General features: G+C 42.5%; 1 protein-coding gene across 2 annotated transcripts in view; it reads left to right on the plus strand.

Moving 5' to 3' along the window:
* ZFAND3 (zinc finger AN1-type containing 3) overlaps positions 1-16,239 on the plus strand; it is a 318,359-nt gene that overhangs the window by 274,387 nt on the left and 27,733 nt on the right. For both annotated transcript variants that reach the window (XM_081523213.1, XM_081523214.1), the window contains one exon: positions 15,787-15,954. In XM_081523213.1, the coding sequence (XP_081379339.1) occupies positions 15,787-15,954 (168 nt within the window). The remainder of the gene's footprint in view (positions 1-15,786; positions 15,955-16,239) is intronic.

The following is a 16,239-nucleotide window of genomic DNA, read 5'->3' on the forward strand; positions in this document are numbered from 1 at the left end:
AGGAGTTAGTTGAGCCATTAAAATAAAACCAATAAAATAGTGGTGGTTGGTGGGAGACACAGGATCGAGCATTTCTTGGTGCAGAGGTGGTTAAGATAGGGAAACATTTTGCTCTTGTTAAGATACAAAGGAAAAGTATATGAGAAAGAGAAAGAAATGGAAAATATTAGAGGAGGGGTAGCTCAGACAGTCAATGGCAGCCCACTCCAGTACTCTTGCCTGGAGAATCCCATGGACGGAGGAGCCTGGTAGGCTGCAGTCCATGGGGTCGCTAGGAGTCGGACACGACTGAGCGACTTCACTTTCACTTTTCACTTTCATGCATTGGAGAAGGAAATGGCAACCCACTCCAGTGTTCTTGCCTGGAGAATCCCAGGGACGGCGGAGCCTAGTGGGTTGCCGTCTTTGGGGTCACAGAGAATCGGACACGACTGAAGTGACTTAGCAGCAGTAGCAGCAGCTCAGACAGTAGAGAATCTGCCTGCGATGTGTGAGACCCAGGTTTAATCCCTGGGTCAGGAAGATCCCCTGGAGAAGGAAATGGCAACTCACTCCAGTATTTTTGCCTGGAGAATGGCATGGACAGAGGAGCCTGGTGGGCTGCAGTTCATGGGCTTACAAAGAGTCAGAGACGACTAAGTACTTTCAAAAAAAGAAACACATGTGGGATTCTTCAGAGGCAGAAACCCAGAAGCATCAGTTCCCTCCTAGAGATAAGAAAAGAGATTTAGATAAATGGATTTTCTCTTTTAATATATAGCTAGCTGAGACAAGATGAACTAGGAAGTTCATCCTTGAAGGTCATCATTTTCTGAGTAAATAATACAGCTATCAGTAGCAGCAGAGAACTGAGAGGACTGAGGGGGAGAATGTTATTTCCAAGTAGTAGCTAATCCAAACTGTCTTTAAATAGTTTAAATTTATAGTGGGCTTTCCTAGTGGCTCAGTGATGAAAGAATCTGCATGCCAGTTCAGGAGACACAGGAGACAAGGGTTCAATACCTGGTTTGGGAAGGTCCTCTGGAGGAGGAAATGGCAACTCACTCTAGTATTCTTGCCTGGGAAATCTCATGGACAGAGGAGCCTGGCAGGCTACAGTCCATGGGGTCACAAAGAGACGAACACGACTTAGTGACTAAACCACCACCACCGCCAAAATGAGACTGTCTCTGGCTATTATAATTAACCCAGAAGAAAAGAGCAAAGAGAGCCTAAGTAGTTCTCATTTCTTTGTTTTTGTTTTTTAATTATGTTTTCATTTTTACAAAAGTAATACATGGTAGCACATCATAACCCAGAATAATTTATAAGAGAAAGATAATCTAGGGACAGAGCAGTGTCTTATTAACTGTAGAAGAAAGAAAAAAATGCTTATATCCCTACTTTCTGAGGTGTCAAGTGGTATGAAACACAAAGATTTAGCTCACACTATTTTTCATCCCAGCATTTGGAATTTGTATTATTTGTTTTTATCCTTTTCTTTCTTGATCCATTAGTTTTCAGCAGCATCTCTTAATGAGGATATTAGTACCTCTGATTAGAGGTACTTCCTTATCATACCTCCTGTCAGTTACACATGTACTTTTTATATTGTCACAGTTGTTAACTATTTACTTTCAGCCTGTAACCACAGCAGGTCTTCCATGTTATGTCCACAGCGTGTTTCTAAAAATTGAAAGCCAATAAGTGACATTTCCATTATTATGACTCTGCAAATGTTGTTCCCTGCCAGGAGGCCCAAGTTATGTGCTAGGAATAGATTTGTGTTTTCTGTGAGTCTGATGTCACAGTGCCTAGGCCTTTAAGGAGACTGATCTTACATCAAAGCCAAATCAGGTGGTGGTGTTGTTTGTTGTATTCCATCAGTTGCTCAAAAGTCATGCTACATTTTAGTTTGCTTTATATTTGGATTGTAATTTTTTAGATATAGTTTTTCTTCTTGGTGCTTATTACTCGCCTTTCTCTTTTTCCAACCTGTATTTATACCTTTCACCCGAGACCTCCCTCCTGGAGCCCACTATCTTTCTGCCTCCACTAGACTAGCTGTTCTTTAAGCCTCAGTTTCCCTTTACTGTTCTCTCTTTTCTTCCCTTGTTTTTGGAATACACCCCCCCAATTAAGTTCCTAAGAGAGTGTTGGAATTCTTGCATATCTGAAAATGGCTCTTTTTGCCTCCATCTTGATGGGAAGTTTGACTAGGTATAGAATTCTTGGATGAGAATTATTGCTCCCTTGACTTCTAACATTTCATGTTATTGCTGAGAAGTCAGATGACACTGATACTAAGTAGTATATGTAGGATTTTTCCACCTCTGGAACTCTTTAGGATCATCTTTTCATGCTTAGTGTTCTGGAATTTGTAGTGAGTATCTAGTGGTCATCCTTTTCTTTCCCCCTTTCACGATGCTGGATACTTGCTGGGCCCTAAGATCTAAAGACTCACGTCCTCCTTCCTGGAGCTGTCTGATATTCCCCAGCCCAGTGTTCTCTTCTTTTTTGGGACACCGTAGTATAGAATGTTGGAGAAGGCAATGGCACCCCACTCCAGTACTCTTGCTTGGAAAATCCCATGGATGGAGGAGCTTGGTAGGCTACAGTCTATGGGGTTGCTAAGAGTCGGACACGACTGAGCAACTTCACTTTCACTTTTCCCTTTCACGCACTGGAGAAGGAAATGGCAACCCACTCCAGTACTCTTGCCTGGAGAATCCCAGGGGCGGCGGAGCCTGGTGGGCTGCCATCTATGGGGTCGCACAGAGTCGGACACGACTGAAGCGACTTAGCAGCAGCAGCAGCAGCAGCAGTATAGAATGTGTCATTAGTGGTCAGACCTGTGCTCTTTTGCTTGTGAGTTCTCTGATCGCCTTGATGCCAATTTTCCGTCTGTCTTAGTCTTTTTTACTTCATGCTTCAGGTTCTCCTCATTTGCCTGATGAAGCCTGCTTTTCTGTCAACTTTTAAGAAAAAAGGCCTAGATGAGAGGGAAGGGTTTCTACCATGCCTCTTTCTTGAATGGGCATTTTTACTGGGGCGCTGTGGAATGGAGTGGGGATGAGGTGTTAATGGGCAGGATTTGTTGTGAGGAAACTGAGCGACTCATAGAGGAGGAGGACCGGATTGTGAGGAACCATGGAAACAGCTTTGCCCGGACAGGTTGTTCAGTTTCTCTAGGTTATAGCTGTCCAGATTGTTGCCAGGTAATCTGGCCTGCTCCCAGAGTCAGTACAGTTGGGTTATAAGTACACCTTCAGTGCATCCCCTGCTTTCTGCCCTGCTCTTCATTTTGCTTCTCTTAAGACTTCCTTTGCACACAGTGGCTACCACCTCTGCAGTGAGGTTTCAGCCTCAAACTGCTCCCACCCCATCAACGTCTAGCTGCTGCTGCTGCTAAGTCGCTTCAGTCATGTCCGACTCTGTGCGACCCCATAGACGGCAGCCCACCAGGCTCCCCCGTCCATGGGATTTTCCAGGCAAGAGTACTAGAGTAGGGTGCCATTGCCTTCTCCGATCAACGTCTAGAAGTCTGTTTAAAATCTCTTGCTGATTATGTTAAAACACACACAGTTCTATTTATTACAGTGGGTTCATTCTTGTTATCTTTGTGTTTTTATTTCAATTGGATCTAGGGGGAGGGATCAGAGGAAAATGTGTTTAATCCTCTTAAACTAAAATTACCTGGGACAAACTGAGGATTATGCCTTCTGATTTAACTATTGGTGGAAGAATGGAAGGAAAGGGTAGCCTCAGTAGAACATTGTGGTTCTTTGGAAATCAAGGGGATAGGATTGTACCCGAGGTAAAGCCCCTAATTCTGAAGAGAAGGGAGGTACAGGTGTTGGAGGTTGGGAGAGTGGGCAGGCTTCCTGGGTTCACATTCCAGTGCCCCCCTGTCACCAACCGTAGGACTGGAAGAATGATTGGGCCTCTCTGTGAGCCTTGACCTTCTCTCCTGTAAAATAACAGACCCAGCCGTGGAGTTGTTATGAGGGAAATGAAATAATCTGAAGTATGTAGTCCCTGGTAAATGCTCGATAGGTAAAAGAGATGTGGACAGAGGTACCTGATGCTCCAATGAAAGGGTAAAGAGGAGTTTGAGGCAGTGTAGAGGAAAGTGAGAAAGAACTCACATAACTCACAACATCTGTTGGACAAAGAGGTGGACTCAGAAGCTGAAAGTGACCATCTGAGGCCAGTCAGACGGGCGAGTGCAGACCTGGAAAGGGGTGAGTGAAGGCCAGCAGAGTCGGGGCAGTTAGCAGCCTTGTTCAATAGGCTGAGGGCTGTGAATGGCAGGTCGCCGAGAAAACCCTTTCTTAAGAAACTTGGGCCTCAGAGTGGGGGAATCACACTTTTGTGTTCTGTTTTATTTTGTTTCTAGGCTTTGTTTTAAAAGTAAAATTTTACTGTATGTATTAGTGTAAAGTAAGTCTTACAGAAATTTCACAAGTTTGCTTTCCACAAGAAACAATAAATACTCTTATTTTCTGAGCTCTTTTCTGAACTTTTATAATTGAGAACTTCTTTCTGAGGCAAATCACCATTTAGGAGCCACAGAGGGTTGATACTTTTCTCATGGTTATAAAATCTTGATAAAAAGACTAGCTGTTGCATCCCAACCAATGTGAGAACTTGAGCCAATAAATTTACTTCTTTATGATTAAAAATAAGACAGTTTAACCTTGGAAGCATTCTTGTCATGGGGGACTTCATATTGTGATTAGTTATCTGAATAGCCAAGTGCCTCTGTGGGCTCAGTTAACCAGCCTCCCTCTGCACATGTATAATTATTTTTAGTGCATACACACACTCTGCTATAAAAGCTTGTTTGGCCTTATGCTCCCTGCCGTTCTGAATTCTCTGTTTCATTACCAGCATCCACCCACAGAGTTTCAGAAAGCCATTCCCAGATAGCAGAACCACAACTCAGAATTTTAAATAAACCACATCTCTTATTAGCTCAGTGGACAGGGGAATTAGTTACAAGCTATGCATTTCCCACATCTAACTACCCTTTGAAAACTTATAAAAAATGTATACGTATATAAGCAAGGAAACAGGGCCCTTTACTCACATTGTTGATTTTTCTGTTACTTTAGCAAGGGATAAAGGAAGAATACATGAGACAATCTTTAAGATTTTTACCTTGAAAATAGGCCAGAATTTACCTGAAAAAAAAATATGTTGGGCATTGTTTCTTTGTTTCTACAGAAAGTTGAACAACTCTTCTCCAAAGATGATATTATGTTATAGCTTGAATTATGTGCTCAAATATGGAGGGTGACTTTTAAAAGAAAATTGGGCTGGGAGAAGGGATTTGTGGGGAGGGGGCTTGTGTAGTACTTACCTGAACGGGAGGTGTTAGCTGCAGCAGAATCTCTTTTCCAGCTTGGCATTAACTGATAGTTCCTGTAACTCACCAGGGTTCAGATTTACTTTTTTTCTTTGGTATCCTGTTGGTAAATCCATTTCTAAAAGATTAAAATCACATCTTAAGGTCTTGGGTCATCATCCTTTCTGTAATAGTCATTGCAGTAATTGATGGCAATTAAAATTGTGTCCTTATTAGGATTGGAGGAACTATAGACTAAAAGAATGACATGTACCAGTCTGTGACTAATCATTAGAGTGTACTTACAGAGAAATAAGTAAGTACAAACCTGGAGAAGGGTAGGCTTTGACCTTACTGTTGATCACCTGCTACAACTATTTGGTCATGCACTTTCCCATCAGACCTAAGCAATATCAACATTTCTGAGAAGGAATTCAGTAGACACTCCAGCCAGTCATCTCCAAGTATGGCTACTCTGGGATATAGTGGTCATTGCTTTTGTTTTTTTATAAACATAGATTCAGACTTACAGAAAATTTACAAGAAGACAGTTCTCAGGAACCTCCCTGCCTCAGATCACCCAAATATTAACATTGTACCACAGTGACTTTCTCTGTTCTCTTCTCTACTCTTCCTGTGTGTGTGTGTGTTACATCTGCATCCATAACCATTTTGGTAGTTACCTTTGTTATACTAAAACTTAAGTGTGTAATTCTTAAAATCAAGATATTGTCTGATACAGCCACAGTACAACTTTCAAAATTGAAAAGTTAACGTTGATAAAATATATAATTTTTTTAGTATGATTGTTCATAGTGTGAACATCTTGATAAGTAATAATTCTTTAAATGAAAAGTATTGAGCAAAGTTGATTGAAGGGAGGTTAAAATGCTGGATACTTGTTCCTCTCATATTTCAAATATGAACTAAAGATAATCTTCATAATAATTCTATGTAGAGTTTCTTGCCTCTGATCTTCCAGCAGCTCATTTTACAAGTAGGGGTTCTCTTTCCTTCATAAGCCATTCTCTTAAGGCAGCTTTCTCCAGCCTCCTGCACAGTTGGTAGTACCTACATCAGCACTGATACAACCCTGAGTGATGAACGCTGAGTGTGCTTAGTTGGCGGTGGGAGGGGCCAGGACGTGGCTTTCTCTGGGCACTCCTTATCATCGTGTCAGGTTCTAACTTTAGGTTCATTTAGCCTTATATTGGAAAGAGTTAAAATGAGGCACAGATGTGTTTATAAGTTTCAGGATTTACCCTGGGAGTAACGAGTCAAAAGACTACATCTTGAGTGGAAGAAACTAAGTGATGGGTAGAGAGAGGAACTGAATTAAGTTGATGCTAAATTAGAAACAAAAATAGTTTAAAAACAAATCAGCTATTTAATTTTAGCATCTACTTAGTTATACATTCAAGCTGTTTTTTTTAAATAACAAAATATAAACGTTCAAACATTTTTCCCGCACATTAAACCTGGAGCAGAGAGCCCACAGGATGACAGCCTCTTGTTGCAAGATTACTGTCATTAGGAATTTGACCTCTGCTGATAGAGATTTTTTTTCCATTATTATTATTGTTTTGTTAGTGCCAGTGGAGTACAGTAAATTCAGCCAATTCTGCCTCTGCCCCTAATGGCTTGCATTATAAGTCAAGGCAGGAAAAACAGTTGTAAGCTTTAGAGGGGGTAAGATGATTTGCATGGGAATATTTGACTTTTTGTCTGTATGTTTTTAACAAAAAGTCGGAAAAATTGAATTAATATCTCATTCTTCTTGACTCATGTCCTCACCCTACCCTGTACTCAAGTGTTTTTCCATAAAGGACACCTATTTCTTAGTCTTCCTGGCAGAAGACCTGGGGTCAAATCACATTAACCCTCGGGCAAGACATCAGCTTTGGAGACCAAGATATGAGGGTGCAATGTTATTTGAAGATGTCTAGCCTGTCCCTTCCCCCCGGCTTCTTCAAATATAAGTCATCAGTAGGAGACTAAAAAACAGGGAATAAATCTACTTATTCTGTGGTTACATGAAAGCTAAATTTTTCATATTATGCCTTATAAAATTACACAACTGTTTTGAGCAGCTGGGCAGTATGTGTGACTATAGTCACCTCTCCCTACTGGTGACGTATATTTGAAGAATGAATGTTCTAAGAAACTAAATGAAAATAATATTACCTTCCTTAGGCCCAGATATATGAAAATAAAAGTCTGGGTATGTAGATACTTTATGGATTGTCTCACATTTCCTTTTCTTTGGATAAATGAAAGTAAACAGTGGCTGATCTTAGTTTTCTGGAAATACTGAAAAAGATAATAGAATAGAAGTTCAAGACTAGTCTTAGCCCTGAAAAAGTCTGAGAAACCTTGTGGTCCTAGAGCACGACTTGTGGTCACAGGACAGGAAGGTGTGAGGCCTGTGAGAAGTATGTATTTCTCTTGGGCTTCTTAATTCTTGCTTTCTCTCTCTGTTTGTCTTACCTTAATAATGCTACCTTATCCTGTACTCTGCTGATACTATAGATGTAATATTTTTAAAAATCAATGCATTGTAATGTTGTTGAACTCTAAAATACCCAAGCAGGTTATAAAAAGGAAAGATTATCTGTTGAAGATAATTTGTCAGTTACAATGAGTAACTGAAAAATCTATGGGAAAAAGTAATACGGTTTAGTTGAGCAGGCAGGACAGGTCTTGCTGATGGAGAATCTAAAACAAGGATCGTTACCAGGCCAGTACCAGCTGCAAAGGGAGACTATTACTACTGAGATGTTCACGAACCCCATCCCTCATCCCCCATGAAACCAGTTGGAATCAAAGAGAAGAGGAAGCTATATTGATACCACAGCTTTATTTCCCTGGAAACATATCAGTCAGGTATTCTCCATGTACTTTTGCTCCTCACACTATGAAAGGGTCTACTGATTGAGAAGGTTTTTGGTAAAGAGAAGAGGTAAGAAGTTAGATGAGCAACAAGTTTTGTACAAATGGTGTTTTGAAAAGCAAGGCTAACAAAAAATGTGAGGGTGATAAATGAGAGCTGCAAATCTTCCTATACGTGTATATAATATAGTTCATAGGTTCAAGAGGTACCTTCTTGACCTTTCCCTCTTCTGCTTCTTAATCACCCCCCCAACAGAATTTATCATGTCCACATTTTATGTAGTCTGTTCATACATTAATGTACGGTAAGTTTACATGTGTCTTTCCTGGAATGTGGCTTCCTTGAAGGGAGAGATCATTGCCATGTGTGGTTCTGATTTGCAGCCCAGTGCCTGGCCCACAGTAGGCACTTGATAAATAATTAATAAAATACTGACTGTTGTCTGGGCTTTTGAAGGACCACATAAATTAGATCAGATAAACAAAGAATGTTATTTTACTTAATGAGATTATGATTATTATTACAAGTGAACCTTCCTGGGCTTTTGCTTTGTTTTTTGTTCTGGTGAAAGTTTTCCTTCAGTTTAGAGAGTTGAATGATCAGCAATGAAGAGATGTCTTTGGAACAAGTAGCAACAGTGTAGAGTCCATCAGGAGGGGCAGGGCAATCAAAAGCCATCAGGAAGCTATTGGCAAGGAGATAATGGGAGGGGCGACTTGTGGCCTTCTGGGACTAACTTTAGTCATAGGCAATGCCATCAGACTTTAAGAAATCACGGGCTAAGACAACGACAGCTAACACATCTCCCAACGCTCACCTAAGTACACCATTCCTTGCTAAGGCACAGGTGAACTGTAGCCTGATGTCCTGTATGGCAGGTGTCCAGTCCTCCGACAGCCAAGGTGCAGTGGGAACTGGGCTGACAACACGATGCCTGCCTGCCCTTCCTCACCTGCCCTGACTTGTGCCAGCCCTCCAGCCATGTGGATTTGTCAGGGGCTTGCCAGAAGTTTTAATTTCTGGTCTCGAATATGAAACAGAAGAAGTGTTAGTTAAAAAAAATCTCCTTCCTTACGAGTAAATGACGCCATTAAAAATAGGGAGATAGATGAAATTGAGAAACAGTCAGTCAATCCAGGATGATGGTATATTCCATGGGAAAACCAACCAGGACTGTCCAGAAGTCCATGTCATTTGAATAAATGAACAAGCGGCCAGTTTGAGAGGCATTCTGTTCTATACTAAAAGAGACCTAGATCCAAATGTAACGCCTGCAACTTGATTGGACATGCCTTTGAAACAATGAAGATAAACATGGAAAACAATGGAGACAGTTCAGCTATGGACCGAATGTTGGGTGACACTGGGGCTTTATGCTCACTTTTCTTAGGGATGATATTTTTGTCATGTAAGGAAATGCCCTTATTATTAAATGTGTATATGTGAGGTATTTTGATGTTTGCAGGTTATTTTCAGATGGTTGGGTATTGCGTGAGTATTAATATGGAGGAAAGAGAGAAAGCAATGTGACGGATTATTTGTTGAATCTGAATGGAGTGTGTACAGGTGTTTATTGTACTATTCTTTGAACTTTTCTATATTTTTGAAAATATACAAAATAAAAAGGTGAAAGCTGACTACATGCTTCTTGGGGTTGAGTTGGAGGTCTGCCTTCAGTCTTGAGGCTGTGATGGAGGAGACCACCACCGTCACGATAAGGAGCAAGTGTTATCTTGAGGGAATAACCTGGAAGAATGGGGCTGGTGATGGAAGGAGAGGGATTCATGGTTCACAGTAGCACTGTCTGGCAATTTGAGAACACTTTAAAAATGCTTGTGGTATAAGACGTGGCATCCTAGGAGTATATCAAGCTCAATTCACCTTTGTATTATGTTTCAAATGAAAATGGAGGCATTCTCCACAAAATTTTAATAATCGACCTCTTCCAAAGAGTCGAACTTCTTTGTCTGTGTAACAGCTTTTTAACACATGTGATCTTCCGAAATAGTTCTAGGACCATGAGGAAGATAAGAAAGGAGGGGGCAATTCCAGTTGGATAAAATGGAAACAAAATTTTAATGAGTAATGCGGGAGTTGTCTCTCCTGAAGTCTTTCATGACACACAGAGTTAAGAAGCAGGGAGAGGAGGAAGCTAATCCCTGCACACACTGAAAGCCAGCATGAGAAGAAACAGAGAAAGTACCTTTCAGACAGATTTTCATGAAGTGTCTTTTATCCATTTTTCCAGTGAGAATGTGATGTTTTTCATGGACAGAGGTTTTAGCAGCTTAAGCCTTCTTTTAAATGGTCGAAGGAGAGATGGCAGTGATGTGTGAGGGTTCATTAATTATTGCTCTTACTGATGTTTGCACAAGCTGTTGGGATCATAAATGTCAATCTGTCAAGAGACTGTGATAGGTTCTAAAAAAACTGATTGAGCACCTCAAAAGCTGTCACAGAGCCTGAGATTAAACAGATTCATCTCTCTTTCTTAGAAGTAAGGGAAGGTGTGGGTGAGGCGAATAGAAGATGCTTCCTTTTCTTTGTGGCCACTATGCTGTACCCACTCTCCTCAACTTTGAGTGCTGGCTTGTGCAGACGGTCAGGAACCCCCCGCCCTGCCCGGCCCTGCCCCGAGGTGTCAGAGGGACATGATCAAGGTTAGCCCTATTGGTTGTGTGCAGGCTGCCAGCTACACAGCGACGGGAGATTTGGAGAGACTGGGATTCAACTCTTGACAGGCCTGACACAATTTATTTGAAATCTTCAGGAGAGAACATGAGTAATAAAGACAAGAACAGTGACAGTAAGGAACAAATGTGAATTTCTGTCAGAGACGAAACAGAATTTTAAAAGAAGGAGGCCTGTTTGTTGTCTCCAGTCAAGTTTTCCAGTTAAACTGTGTTCCTAAATTGAAAGTCTTTCCACTACTTTTCTCTGTTGGCTGGGAAAGTACAATCAGTACAATTAGTACTCCTTCTCTTCAGAGGATTGTATGTTTTAAAAATCATGGTACTTGTTTCTCTGTCACAAAGCAACCTTTAGGAAATGGAAAAGTAAAAATACTTTTTCATAAGATTTTCCTTTCTAATTTAATCACACTGTGATTCTTGATCAGACTTTCCTTTGACTAGAAGATCTGATGTGGTATCTTCATCAGGCGATAAATGTAGACAGAAGAAGAGGGGGTCTGTTGAATGTCAAGAATCGTGAGCCTGGCATGGGCGTGTGGGCAACTCTTGTGTGGGTACACACAGACTAGATTATGTTCTTGAGGAAAAGCATACTGGGGAAAATGCTTTGTTGGCCCTTTATGAAGGACCTTAATTAGAAGTCACTCCTAACTCCTGGGGTGGGAACAGTTTCTAGCCTGCAGCCACACTCCTCCTGCTGCTAATGAGCATGCTCCTTGCAAGGACGAGTTTCTTCTGACAGTTAAAGCTGCGTATGAGAGTTAGTTCTGTTCACCTTTCTCTCTGCATTTAACCCTTACTGCCCACGTTCAGATTATGCAAATGGACTGGTAGGTGTTTTCCATCATAGTTGAGGAGTTGAAAATGCTTCAGGGTAATAAGAGCGATGTTTCTGAGCAAGAAGTAAATAATCAAAGTTTAATTTATTCAGATACAGACAGTAGATGAGGGATCCTTTAGTGTTGACCATAATTGGATCTTTTCTTTCTGATGGTCCTTTTTAAATTGGCGTGAAATTTATAGTTGAATTATTTAGTTCATTATTATGTAATTAGTATCCCTGTCCTGGACATCTGTTTCTCTTATTTGGGCATCTCCCCCCATGGCACAGGTTTCATTAAGTAATTAGCAGAGGAGATGTAAATTTCTTATGCAGACATGATGATGATCCTGTAGACCGCTATTTATTTCATCAGCTTCTAATTAAAACACTAAGTTGACTTGTGAGGAAATGCCAAGGAATGGTTTGCTTCTCCAGGAAGTTATATATAACACAGTCACCTTCCTGGATGACAGCTTGTGGAGGGTGGTGAACAGTCTGGGGGGTTGAGGGGGCATCAGAGGGCACAAGGATCCCACTCCACTTAATGGACCATTGACTGAGTGCAGGGTAAGTGGGCATATTCCAGAACGCTAAGGTTGTGAGTCTCTTAATGTCGAGGAGTGATTCCTTGATTCTGAAAAATGACACATTCTGGTAAACCTTTCATCTTAGTTTAGACTCACTGAGGACTGCTTCTCATGACTCAGGCTTTCTCTACATGGATTCCTTTGGTCTTGGACTTCCACCGATGCTGTGACGTTGACTCTCAGAGGACCGACTAGGGCTGAGTGCTGTTCCTTTAGGAGGGCCAGTGCAGTGCCGCCGGAGGCTGTTGGCAGCATTGAAGACCTCCCTACGGACCTGTTGTTTCAGGAACATCCCATGCATCCTGCCTTCCAGAACAAATGATGCTGTGGTCTTTATATGTAAAGTGGAGCGGGTAAAGGAAAATTTCAGGATGAGACCATGCAGACTTACTCCTTAGTTTTTTTTTTTTTAATTATCATTAAATGCTCATTGATCAGACAAGATGGGGAATTAGAAGAAAAGAAATCAGGCTTGGACAGGCCTCCTAATTTTGGGAGTTCCATCAATAGGGTTGTTTGGTGATGAGCGATGATTATGATTATATAAATATGAATTCTGTTTCTCAATCTTAGAAATCATATTAAAAAATACTGTCTTCATGTATCACTCTCTTGCTTATTTGCAAATGGTTAGCCATTGATGGTATTGACATACTGAAAGTAAATTGTCTTCTTGTAGCAGAGGCTTGCTTTAGAAATGGAAATGGGTGCTATACAGGTAGACAGAACCATTTGACAGTTTGGAACAGACTCATTTGGGAGACAGCTTTGAATGTGAACATTGCGTTTCCAGACACAAGCTCAGTTGTATCAGATCGCAGTGCAAATGAAAGAAGATCCGAGTGGCCCTTCCTTCTTAAAGGTGTGCTGGCATCATGTCACGGCCTTCTGGATTTTAGCAGCTTAATAATGCAAAGGCTGCAGCCACTTCCCCTTCTTGTGTGGACCCTAATCTCTCTCCTCACCGCCCGCCCCTGCCCAGAATTGGGGGATGATTTCTTACATAGATGCTCCAAATGTAGGACCTTCTCTAAGAACAAACTTCATTTTTCTGTTTTGGATTTTACTCTAGAATTTTCTCTTTTTGTTACCCAATGGAAAAAAAGTCTAAATAGGGTTATTAATACAAATAGTGCCTTGGTTTGTTTGTTTGTTTGTTTTTAAAAATGACCCCTGGAGAGCAGTGTGGCCCCTGCCTGGTATATTTCTTTTGGCTGGCTGGTTTATGATGATTTACATTTAGATTGTTGCTTGTTGCTTTTGTAGGGGAAAAGGAGAGGTCTGGTGTGTCTGGCTGCCTCAGTCCTCACAGCAGCTAGGGTTTGGACAGCTTTGCTCAGCAGAGCTGGGAAATAGGCTGAACTTGCTTTCAATTGTTTTCATCAAAGGCCTTGTTTACTTTGTTTGTATTGGGGGAAAATGTCATGTAGGACGGCAAGAACTAAACGAGATGAAAAATGAAGTTTACAATTGCTGCGAATGGTGTGTGCCTTCTGAAAGTCAGTGCGCAGTGTGGTGGGATGGCGGCTGTGAGGAACCATTACAGTTGTCGCCGTCGGGGCCAGTAAGTGCTAGGGCGACATGCAGCATCCACTCCACACAGAGCGGGGCTGGGAAAGGGATCCAGGCAGCCTTCACTGAAACACCGCCAGAATTCCCTGCAGATCTGGTGGGTAAGACTCCGAGAGTGCTTCCACTGTAGGGGCCACGGATTCAATCCCTCGTTGGGGAGCTAAGATCCTGAATGCTTCATGGTACGGCCAAAAGAAAAAAGAAATGCAGCTAACAGCCTACTGGTTCTCACTAGAGCCACAGTATATAGAAAATCAGGACTGCCTAAGGAGAAGATTTATTCTTGTAAGAAATAATGAGTTTGGGCAAAGAGGGTGCATTAGTGAACGAAGCAGGTGAAACTTGCTACCCTCCAGGAGCTTACGTTCTCCTGGAGGATAAAGTGAAAAGACAGTGCTGTGGAGGAACAAAAGGCAGGAAAAGGGGGCAGGAGTGGTCTGCATAAGGTTTTCAGGGAAGAAGACCTCACTGAAAATATTGCTTAAAAGACATAAGAGTTGAGATCCCCTGTGGATCTGGGCAAAGAGTATTCCAGTCAGAGGGAACAGAAGGTTCAAAGGCCCTGGGGTAGGAGACAGTCAGGCCAGTGTGGATGGAGCAGAGGGTGAGAGCAGCAGGGGACAGGGTCAGAGGAGGGCCCACCATGCAGGGCCTTTCTGAGGGTTGAAGGAAGTACCTGAACTTCTCCTCCAAGAAAGGGAGCTGTTAGGATTTTGAGCAAGAGAGTGAAGTGATTCTAACTTGATTTTTAGCAGAGTCGCTTGGCTGCCTGGTGGAGAATAGACTCCAGGGACAAGGGGAAGGGCAGGGAGACGGGTTAAGAAGCTACTGTGCTAGGCTGGCAGAGATGGTGATGGCCTGGACCAGTGTGGTGGTTGTGGTGGGGTGAGAAGGTGTGGGATCTGGGTTTGTTTTGAAGAAGACCATTTAGGAGACTCTCTTCCAGAGGCGGTTCAGCACAGATCACTTTGGAACCTTGGCGAGAGGTGCATCGTCAGTGTACCGTGACAGTAATTCCAGGGGCACAGAGCCCCACAAGAGGTGGCTCTTTTTTTATTTTGAAGGCAAGTTATTTACAGCCTGCCTGTGACATGAACTTCAAACTTCATTTCATTTTACTTTTTAAGGTTGTACAGAACAGTTGTTGCACCCTACACCACCAGCCCTCACCACCTCTGCCATCCCGCACCCCACTAATTTGACTCCAGTCCTGGGGTTGTAGTACCAGGTGCTGTCTCTGCCTACCCCACGAAGGAGGCCATGGAGCAGCTTGCTTGAGAACAGGCAAGGACACTTCTTCACTCTGAGTAAACTGGAATAGTCTTCAATATTAGACCCTGATTCTTGTGCATTTAGTTGTACATAGGAATAGAAATGCATTTTTACTAGAAAAGATTATGGATCAGCCATGAAAGACTGATTTTAGGTACAGAATTGTGCTAAGTATGGTGATATAAAGAAATAGTAGACGTAGTCCCTTCTCTGGTGAATTGTAGTTTACTTGAGGACAAAGATCCCAGAAGAGATAACCAGTGCAAGCAGTGAACAGTGAGGACCCAAAGGAGGGGTACAGAGAGAGGGGTCGTGTTTCCAGCTGGAATGGTCTCCTCGTCGGCGTGGCTGTTTTAAAAAATGACAGAACTGATGTTTGCTGAGCCACCCCACCCTTCTCTCTCAGGCCTGGCTTGTGAGAGGTCAGCTCTGAAGGTGCATGCTTGTCACGGTTTGTGCCTCCTAGACCAGGCCAGTCGGAACTGGCTCTGCCTCACACAGGTCCGGTGCCTGGACAAAGGCAGTAGCCTGGTCTGAAGCGGGCCTGGCAGGAGATGAGTCCACTCTGGCTCGCCAGTCCAGGCACTAACCCTGATGCCCAAATGTATTGTTTTGTGCAGATTCACAGTCTGAAAATGAGGCTTCACCAGTGAAACGGCCACGACTACTGGAGAACACTGAACGATCTGAGGAGGCCAGCCGATCTAAACAGAAAAGTCGACGTCGGTGCTTCCAGTGCCAAACCAAACTGGAGCTGGTGCAGCAGGAACTGGGATCGTGCCGCTGCGGTAAGCGTCCAGCTGGGGGTCGGGGCGGGGGCATTAACTTCTGAGAGGCTGAGCTCCTGGCTTCTTCTCCTGAGTACCTCCCTGCAGGCTGTAGGTTTGGAGCTCAGGAAATAGGGAGTAGAGGAGTCTTATTTCTAAATACCCCTCATTCCCTTCACACATAACAAAAAAGGCTGAAACCTCTGCGACTATTCTTACACATGGTTCATTAGCGTTGCATTGACACTGCCCTCAGCTTCTCCCCACTGCATATCCCCGTGGTTCCTCCTCTTTGATGACTTATTT

The sequence above is a fragment of the Giraffa tippelskirchi genome, chromosome 8 (genome assembly GCF_054371585.1).
Source record: "Giraffa tippelskirchi isolate mGirTip1 chromosome 8, T2T-mGirTip1v1.2.pri, whole genome shotgun sequence".
In the NCBI taxonomy this organism is placed as follows: domain Eukaryota; kingdom Metazoa; phylum Chordata; class Mammalia; order Artiodactyla; family Giraffidae; genus Giraffa; species Giraffa tippelskirchi.